The sequence below is a fragment of the Cololabis saira genome, chromosome 5 (genome assembly GCF_033807715.1).
Source record: "Cololabis saira isolate AMF1-May2022 chromosome 5, fColSai1.1, whole genome shotgun sequence".
In the NCBI taxonomy this organism is placed as follows: domain Eukaryota; kingdom Metazoa; phylum Chordata; class Actinopteri; order Beloniformes; family Belonidae; genus Cololabis; species Cololabis saira.
The window spans coordinates 32355100-32364769 of NC_084591.1; the positions used below are offsets into that span (position 1 = coordinate 32355100).

Genomic DNA, 9670 nt, shown 5'->3' on the forward strand with positions numbered 1-9670 from the left:
CAGCCCTAAGTCAGAGTAACTAGTAACTAGTCAGAGTAACCAGCAGCTTCATGTATCTTATCCAACAGTGTTCACGCGTTGCATTGACATGCAGACGGACGACACTCCTCTATGAAACAGGGAGGTGTTTACAGATTTCTTTATTTGCTCTGCAGTTTTGTGCTGGAATGAAGCGGTCAGTACCAGTCTCTGAAACGCTTTATCTCCACCCTGGAATGAAGGTGAAACGAAGGTCGTGGCTCTGGTGGAAAAATGTTCAGATCACAGTGAAGAAACATCCGCACATGAGCAGAAAGCAGACTGAACCAAGAGTAGAGCTCCAACGGCAGCTCTTATCGTATTGAGAAAGTTACTGCAGAGGAATTTCATGTAGCATAAGAAGCAACAAAACCAAAGAACATCAGAGCCTGCTTTAACTGGTGATTTTATGATCTCAGTGGTCAATGAAGGGGCATAATCATGTGACTTTTAAACGCTGTAAAATAAATAAGAAGTAATATAACACCAGAGGCATCCACATCAGGTGACTGGTGGTGTGACTGGTGGGAATGCCCAGTTTGTCAAAGTAAAAAATAAATGTAACCAAACAGTCATCGACCTCTGATACTTTAAACTGATACAACCAATCAGAAATTTGTTTTAATATACCAAGTTGGATCAATACATGTTCCGAGTCTGCAACAACGGGGGGCGGGAGACATGTTTTGCTCCCCCTGGAAGGAGTTTCTGAACAAAGTTTACATATAAATGACAATGAAATGAAGGTGAAGTAATGTCAGGACTCATCGGTTGAAGAGTCGATGTTGCCGATGTAGGAATAATATCTTAAACCTCTAAACCGACTCAAACCCTCATCACATTTCAGTGATCATGCGGATCGACAAATAAACGTATGTTATTTGGACTTTGAACCAATAAAAGCACCTGTTTTTATTTACCAGCCACTCCAGTGATCTTTAAAAAAAAGAAGATTTTTAGGAAGTGGGTAGGGAGAGGGGGGAAGAGCGACAGGCCGGGACTCAAACCTGCGCTACCTGCACAGGGATGACGGCCTCTGTAGATGGCGCCCGCCCAACCTACTGACCTGACGTATTCTACAAAGACAAAGAGCGATCCTTAGTGGACTCTCATCCTGAACAGTCCAGCCCGATGGTAACCAATGGTAACCACAGATTGTCCTCGCCCCTCCTCCTCTGCTACATCATGTGAACATCATGTGAGCCACATCATCCAAACAGAAGCATGAAACACAGCTTTTCCAAACCTTTCTGGAACCAACCCCATCTCTCTCTCTGTCTCTCTCTCTGTCACACACACACACACGCGCCATGGTTGGTGCTCGGTTAACACTGACACTAAAATCAGCTCTTCACCCCCCTGACGTTTCTGTGAGGTGTCATGAAGCCCAGGTGGAGCAGGTCTGGGGGACACCATCTCAGCGGAGCTGACTCTGCCCAACATGGTTAATCCAGAAATGGGTGGAACAAATAAACCTGGGAGTCAGTTGGACCCCGCCCACCTTACCTCAGTTACCCCAGGTCTCTACCTCCAAGCACAAACCCTTCCTGGCTGAAGCAGAGCCAGGAACACCGCTGCTGACCAGGACTGCCCGTCCAGGACCTGCTGCATGCTGGGTAGAGGTCCACGAGAGGATCCTCCCAACCGGGACCCAGCTGAGTTGAATCCCCTCCTCCGTTGACGTCCTAGTTTCAAGCTTCAAGGACGTGGAAATGTTTAAATCAGTATCTTCTAACTGATCTAGTATCACTAAAGAGCGTAAAGTCTTCACACAGGACAATTAAGGTTTTTTTTTTGCACACAAGGATTGGAGGTTTCCAGACTTCCATGTTGCAGTTTTATTGATCTTCAACAGAACTAGAAGCTGCTCCTTGATTCTGACCCGTCGGGGTTATCAGGTACGACTGTCCGTCAAGCATTTATTCACCTCTCAGGTAGCGTGACGTCCACCAGTGGTCCTGCTGGTATGTGCGTGGACGGGGGAAACTGGGTGTGTACCACAGTCATGTGTGGAATGTCAGATCCAGACAGACCAGCAGATCCAGAACACACAGTGTGAGAGTGGACAAACACACCAGTGGGTGAGAGCATAATGAAACTGCTGAGGTGACCGCTGCCCCTCTGAACCCCCCCCCCCCCTCACCAGCTAATAAACAGCTGCAGGCCAGAGCTGGCCATCCATCCACCTGCTCCATCTCCACCTGGATGCAGCCAAAAGCTCCAAGGATCAGGGTCTCCACGACCTCCTGGTTCAAAAGTTTGACTTTAAAGCAGAAATTAACATTAAAGTCTGGTGCAAAAACACCCGGGGTCTCCATAGCTGGATTTCGTGCCCATGACAACCTTACCTCATCAGGAAAAATTCTGCTAAGTCACTAATTCATATCAAATTAGCTATAGTCTTTTGATTGACAGCTGGCACAGCTAATGACTAACTGTCCTCACTTTAGCAACTAAGCTCTGTGTTGACTTGTGAGTTGTGAATAAAGACCTACCAGAACATCATCATTGATGTTTTAAAGACATCAACAGACCAGTGGGACTGGTTGTGGGCTGATCCAGAAGGATCCGAGGATGAGTTTTAGCTGACCCCAGGCAGCTGGTGCTGGTGGTCTGGTAAATAGAGTCATTTCTGATGACCCAAACAATGCTTGGCCAGGAGGTCCTGTAACAAATATTCAGCAGGAGCTCCTCTAGCGGAGATCAGCTGAACGAACCAGGAGCCAAGGCCAGGAGCCAGGAGCCAGGAACAGGGAGGATCATTTTAGGATACTTCCAAGTGGAAGTCTGCTGGGACCTGCAGTCAATCATCCTGCAACTCCAGAGCTGACACTAAGGGTCAGTCCCAATCCCCCCCTAGCCCTACTTTTCAGGCCTACCCCTAAATCTTGCGTGTTCCCGTGAGGGTAGTGGTGTCCCAATTCCTCTTTGCATGTAGGGGTAGTGGACTTTTCGAGGGCTAGTGTGTATGAATCTAGCCCTTCACAGCGAGGGATTTCAGATGCTGACTTCGTGACCGAGGGCCAGAAAAATGTCTCAGAATGCTTTACGTCCTCATTTGCAGTCTCAATCAAACAAAAAAACATGGCGGACATTTCTAATTTTTAGTGAATAAAATCAATATTTTGAGTCAGTTTCTGCATAAAAATGCGTTTTGATTACATTTCTAGCGGGAAATATATATTTTACTTTCATAATATTCACTCAGTGAATGTACATAATCACTCGCTTTCCTGTTGTTGCGAATTCTTTTCAGATCTCGCCAGAATAAAGGCTGATTTATGGTTCCGCGTTACACCAATGCAGAGCCTACAGTGTAGGTACCCTACGCCGTACCCTACGCCGTACCCTACGCCGTACCCTACGCCGTACCCTACGCCGTACCCTACGCCGTACCCTACGCCGTAGGCTCTGCGTCAATTTAACGCGGAACCATAAATCAGCTCCTAAGCCGGCAGGCTGTTCTCATCCCGAAAACATCGGAGAAAATTTCTTAACAGGTGTTATTTGGATAAACTGAGCCCAGGTTGGGGATCTTAACGGTTACTTTTACGCCTGAAAAAATATTAAAACTTAATAAAGTGGCATATTAACAGCGCTACAGCTGAAATTAAAACAGCTTTTAGCTCTCGGCTTCCTGATATGGTGTGACGTATGTGCAAACGTAACTACGCAGTCGCTTACGTACCCGAACGTAAACCACGCAGTGACGTAGCAAGTGGTGTCCCAATCCCTAGGGAAGATTACAAGGGCCCTACTCATTTTTAGGGCTAGTGGTAGAAAGTAGGGGGTGTATTGGGATTGGCCCTAAACCCTGCAAGCTTAGAGCCGAGTGACCACGGGTTCAACTCCAGCAATCCTGGTTCCAGCTCCACCAGTCCTGGTTTCTTCTCCGCCAGTCCTGGTTCCAGCTCTGCAAATCCTTGATCCTGACCGAGTTGGAAAAAGGATGATTCCCATCAAAACTCTTGTATTTTCATTTTCCCGATATAAATGCTGGTTCCCAGAAAGCCCCTGATCAGGTTACTGCTGTCAGAAGGAAATCCAGGAGGGAGGAACTTCCTGTAAGAAAGCGGCACCGGCTTTACTGAGTCACAGGAAGAGGCCAGCGTTTCCAGGAAGAGACACTGGTGTCGGCCCAGTTACTGAGGGAGGCCACGGCGGTGGACATGAGCCTGGACTGCGGGTGTTGTCAGGATGTGCAAGTGTGATCGCTTTAAAAGTGAACATAAAAACGTTTGAAGAGACAACTTTGTTGAAATGTGCATTTTGTTCCTTTCACAGTTTTCTGGTGAATTATTTCGGACTCAGATGTTACTGGAAGTTCAAGAACCGACGTAAACATGGAGTATTACTACAGAGAACATACACGGTGTCCTCACTGAGTCTTCATAGCTCTGTGACATCATAGAGGGCGGGGCTTCCTAACTGTACAAGAACAAGAATTTCTGTGAAAGTAAGGAAAGGTTGGCTGACACTGAACTGGAAGGAACCAGAAGCAGACCTCCAGAACACATGCAAAACCTTAGCAAACCCAGACAGGCCAGCTGGAACCAACATCCAGCCTTTATTCAGCTGCTGCTGCCGCCATGATACTCTCCCACACTCTAATCCAGAGGTTTTGTGGGGTCACCACTAACTCCAATGCAACAGGTTCCTTAACGATGGTCCTGTTGGTTGTTGTTTGCAGGAATAAAGAAAGTAGCATCTTACACGTTTGATGTTGTTGTACCGTCCACACGGGGAGAAGCCTCCGACTGCTACCTCACAACTAACCACTGAGAGCCAGCAGCAACCCGACTCAACCTAGACTCCTCGGGATTTCCTTCTGACTTTGGACATTTGTCTGAGACCTTTAAATCCCTCGTAAAATCCTTAAGGTGTAAGGTCACCATTAGGAGCAGAGTCAAGGTTCGGGGCCGAGACCAGCAGCTTTAACAGGAAAGGACTTTCCTCTGCACGGTGTCTGGATTCTCCCTTGGAGATTGGAGGAGAGGTCCAGTCATCCAAGAGAGACAGGGTAGATTTGTTGCTCCTTCTCATCCAGAGGAGCCAGTAGAGGTGGTTTATCTGGTAAGGATGTTTCACGAGGGAGGAGTTTCCATATTTAACAAGGCAAAGACTGGAGGAGGAATGCAGCGTGCCCTGGGTCTGCCTCGGAGGCTCCTCCTGGGATTTCAAGCCGGAGGGCTCCCCCCCAGGGAGACATCCAGGAGACATCCGAACCAGATGAACCACCTCATCTGGCTCCTCTGGATGTGAGGAGCAGTGTCTCAGTCTCTTGTGGATGAGTGAACTTCTCTTGTCTCTCAGTCCAGTCATCCACAGAGGAAATTTACCCCAGCCGCTTCTACCTGTGATCTCCCCTCCTTGTAGCACCACCGTAGCTTGGTGGAGATCTCTTCATGCCTATACAATCCCAAGAGCTATGTTGTCAGGGGATAAAGCCCTTGGTAGGGTTTCCCAAAGCAAATCCCAGGGGACGAGCCAGACTAAGGATGTATATGTGAAGAAGCATAGAGCTCAATGTCCCTAACCTGGACTAAGGTTACCCTGGAACTAGAACTGTGGGTGGGGCTCGTTGATGAACGCCTGGTGGCTGGATCTTTATCCATGGGGTCCGGTTAGGCTGAGCCTGATACCACAGGGGTTTTCTGTCCTGTGGGCCGACCACCGGCTGTACTCTGCGTGGGGCTTGGTGTGCTGAATCGGTTTCTAAAACTGGTCCTCAGCACGTGGAATGTAAACAACTTAGCTGTTTCTGGGAATGACCCTGGGAGGCATCCAGATTAAACAAATGCTCGGAGCCTGAATCCCACCATCATGTGGAGGGACAGAGGTATCCTACTCAGAGTAAACGACGTGGGGAGATGTCATCAAACTGACACCTGGGGGCAGGTTAGTCAGATCAGTCTGAATCAGGAGAAACATTTCTGTCTGGAAGTGCAGGGCTGCACTGAAACAACTCCACAGACTTGCAGGTTCATGTCGATGTTTTCAGTCTGAGGCTGCCTGCAGGACCAGCAGGTCAGATCCTGATGTCCATGTCCTCACATGGATGAACTAACACCTCCAACACACCTGGAAAGTGTTGTATTATTCTGGACCAAGACCATGTGTCTCACTGTGGTCCAACCCCAGAACTCCCGTCAGTTTGGACCTGATCATCATTAGCGCTCCAACACACATGAACCAACACTGCAGCATGTTCATGATAATGATAGTTAGCACGCACGCACGCACGCACGCACGCACGCACGCACGCACGCACGCACGCACGCACGCACGCACGCACGCACGCACTTCATTACTAACAGAGTAAACCAGAATATATTTGAAGGCATGCATGAACCAGACCATACCAATATAAGACTATATTATGAGAATAGGCAGAAGTTAAACCAGTCTAAGTCTTTACCAAGCTAATTAAAAATGATGTTGAAACATTGGTCCCAGCATTCGGCCCTTAAGCCAGTCCCAGTGTGTTGCAGTGTTTCTGACTCAATCTAATCTGACTGAAGAGGATGTAGAGATTCCCAGCAGAGAAGCAGGTGTTCGGACTAACTGACCCTCCGACCCTCCGCGTTTATCTGCAGGATGACCTCTCAGACTCTCAAGACACCATCTGAAGACAACACTACATTTCTGAGCTCACTGAGGGACTCCTGTTTGGTGCTTTGGGAACTCTGGAAATCATTTCAGGAGTTTTAACAGTGTTAAGAGGAGGAGGTTAATGTTTACAGATCCAGGGGCCTCGGCCTCCATCAGTTTAAATATTATTACTGCTCTGCAAACTCAACAAGTCGGTCTTTCTGGATCCAAAGCTTTATGAGACCGGATTCAGAGTCAGGCTGTAGACTGTGACATTGTTCCTAGACCGCTTTCAGAAGGGTCATTTTTGTGGAGTTTGTTTGTTTGTTTTATTTAGGATCCCCATTAGCATTAGCCACAGCATTAGCTATTCTTCCTGGGGTCCGACATACAAACAACACACAAATAAACACTTAATACATACAGACATACATTACACATGACAAAACAAAACAGTAATAGACACAACTCCCTTAATCACAATCTATACAGAGGATAGAACTAAATCACCATCATTCTCAGACATACATACATAGAAATGAAATCAAATAAAACACCTTTATAACCAATGCCTGCCTGGAATGACCTTATCTAAAATTATTTGACCACTTTTCACCTTATTACGATAGGGTTTACACTACCTATAATTATATTTCAACCTTCACTTTGTTCCCTCTAAATGACAAATCATCATTCATAAAAATTTAAAAGATATTGTTTTAACTGAAACTTAAACCAATCTTTGCTACCTGCATGTGAAATATAAACTGGTATAGAGTCTTAGCTTTAAACCCATAAATCAGCAGGTTGCTTGTTATGGGGTGTTGAGAGTCTTCCCTGGCAGCTTGCTTGGAAGAGGTTAAATCAAGTTAGTAAAACCTTGCATGATATTCTAATACACCCCTCCAAAGCGTTCAATGATCCGGTTGAAGCAGGAATGGTGGCTGGAGCATTTCTCACCCTGGAGATGTGTGCATAGAGAATAAACAGGTCTCTTTTATTCAGCTCCAAACTAAAAAAAATCATCTACTGCAATCTCTTATATCCCAGAATTCACTGTGATTTATTTCTCTGCAGTCGAATATTGCTCAGGTTTTGTCACAAAAGTTCTCCCATCTGGCAAACCCTTCTAAGAATAACGGTGATGCCTCCGCAGATGTGATGGACATTCAGAACCTTTTAATGTTGGCAGGTTCCATCCATTCAATTCCTTTTATCCAAGCTCAGGTCTCTGGGGCAGCAGATGGAGCAGAAAGACCTGCAGTCCTCCATCTCTCCAGCCACCTGCTCCAGCTCCCCAAGGGAAGCACTGAGGAGCTCCCAGACCAACTGACAGTGTGACCTGTGTCCTCCTCCCAGTTGGTCATCCCCAGAACACCTCCCCGGGAGGAGGCATCCAGGGGAGGTCCTCACAAGATGCCCAAACCAACTCATTTCTACCACCACTCTACAAAAAAATATTTTGACTCCACAATGGCATCTGCAATGTGTGAAGCCAGGCCATTCTACGTGGACCCGACCAGGTCAGAGGGCTCTCCGGGGGGTCATAGGTAGCTCCTCTGGTTGACCTGCTATGCCACCACCAAGGAGACTTCCCACAGAAGAGACAATAAAACAGTTTTTTGCACATCATGTGACCTGGGGATGTGTCATTTCTGTTGCACTTCTGTGAAAAGTTCTGTTTTTGATTGAAACCTATAAGAACATTTTACATTACTGGTTGGTCCAGTCCAGTAACAGAAACAGAGCTGGCGCCTCTCTTGAGAGACAGATGTGGCAATGGCCAGGGTCTACTTTACCATGTCGGTGTTTTCAGATACCCTGTTTTATACTGGGAAGAAAACCAGTTAAAAACTTCCAGCCTGATTCCTTTCTAGCCACATTTGGACCCTCTGACAGGTGTTGTACTTACGTCACTGGACGTATACTTCTTCCCCACGTATCAATGAAACCATTTCCATTACTACGATGGAAAAGATTCATGACAACGTTGAGTGGGTCCACCTTCAGCAGGTCGGGAAGCAGTTTCTGACGTTACGGGATGAGCCCTAACAGGATAACAGAGGGTGCTGCTGCTCCGGCACACCTCTCCTCTGTTCTAAACAGTACCGATACAGTTCTACGTGCTCAGTGTTGGTTTTCTTTTCTATCCTCTTTTGAAAAAATTAAAATTGACTATTTAAAACCAGTTAATAGAGGCGATGTGGTGGATCTTAAAAAGTCCATACCTCCATATCCGCTATACATGGTGACTCTGAGGAATGACGCCTCTCCAGGTTCCTGGAACTGGAACTGGTACTGGTCCTGGTGGACTCCTGATCTCAGACAGGCAAGGTCGTTTCTGTCATGTGTTTTCTGGTTGTTGTGGTCAGAAATTTAGCCTCGGTGACTTCAGTCCTCTTCTGCCTGTGGACTCAGTCATCTCTGCTAATCCGTCCTCTCTCCTGCTGATCCTCTCTCCAACACACTGATAAGAGCAGGAGGAGGGGGAGGAAACAGGAAACAGCAGGGCGGTCCTCCCTCCTCCTTGTCCCTGATGACATCACCCTGATTTCCTGCCCCTCCCTCTCCCAGCAGGACATATTGTTTTGGAGAAAATGACCCTCCATCAATATGCTACCAGTCTGCTGATGGAAAACCCTCTGAAGAGACGAACACCAATGTCTTCCTGAATCCTGAACACATCCTCAGAATTCATTCTTAACTTTTAGGGTGATCCAGTCTTCACTCAGGAGGAAGGTTGTGAAGTTTTCTTTTCTTGAGTTTCTTGCTTTGAAAAATAATAATACATAATATGACAGAGGCTAAAGTTTCTGAGGAGTGTTGTTTGGGAGACCCCTAGAGGCCATCAGGGGTACTGCGTCCAGTCTCCGTAGGTACCTGTACTGGGTTGTGTGGTTTGGCTTGACTCACCCAGAATAAATCAAGAATATCTTTACAACCATCAGACCAATGTTCAGGCTCCTGGTCTCTATGGACAGGTAGTTGTGATATATATAATCCCAGATGAAGTTGGAATGAATTGACAGAAAACATTTTTTTTCCCACCAAACATGAGTCA

The 9670-nt window shown here is 46.7% G+C and overlaps 1 protein-coding gene across 4 annotated transcripts in view; it reads right to left on the reverse strand.

Annotated features, from left to right (window-relative positions):
• ripor1 (RHO family interacting cell polarization regulator 1) overlaps positions 1–9086 on the reverse strand; it is a 38874-nt gene extending 29788 nt beyond the window's left edge. Inside the window, exons 1-2 of one of the 4 annotated variants that reach the window (XM_061721593.1) lie at positions 1946–1974; positions 1525–1714 (exon numbers count right to left, since the gene is read on the reverse strand). Coding sequence is in view for 2 of the 4 variants with exons in the window: in XM_061721590.1 (XP_061577574.1) it covers positions 8838–8856 (19 nt within the window). In the remaining 2 variants the exon portion in view is untranslated. Of the gene's footprint in view, positions 1–1524; positions 1895–1945; positions 1975–8837 lie in introns of those variants that run through there. The other 3 variants (XM_061721590.1, XM_061721594.1, XM_061721591.1) reach the window with 3 other exon arrangements.
• Positions 9087–9670: the final 584 nt, after the last annotated feature.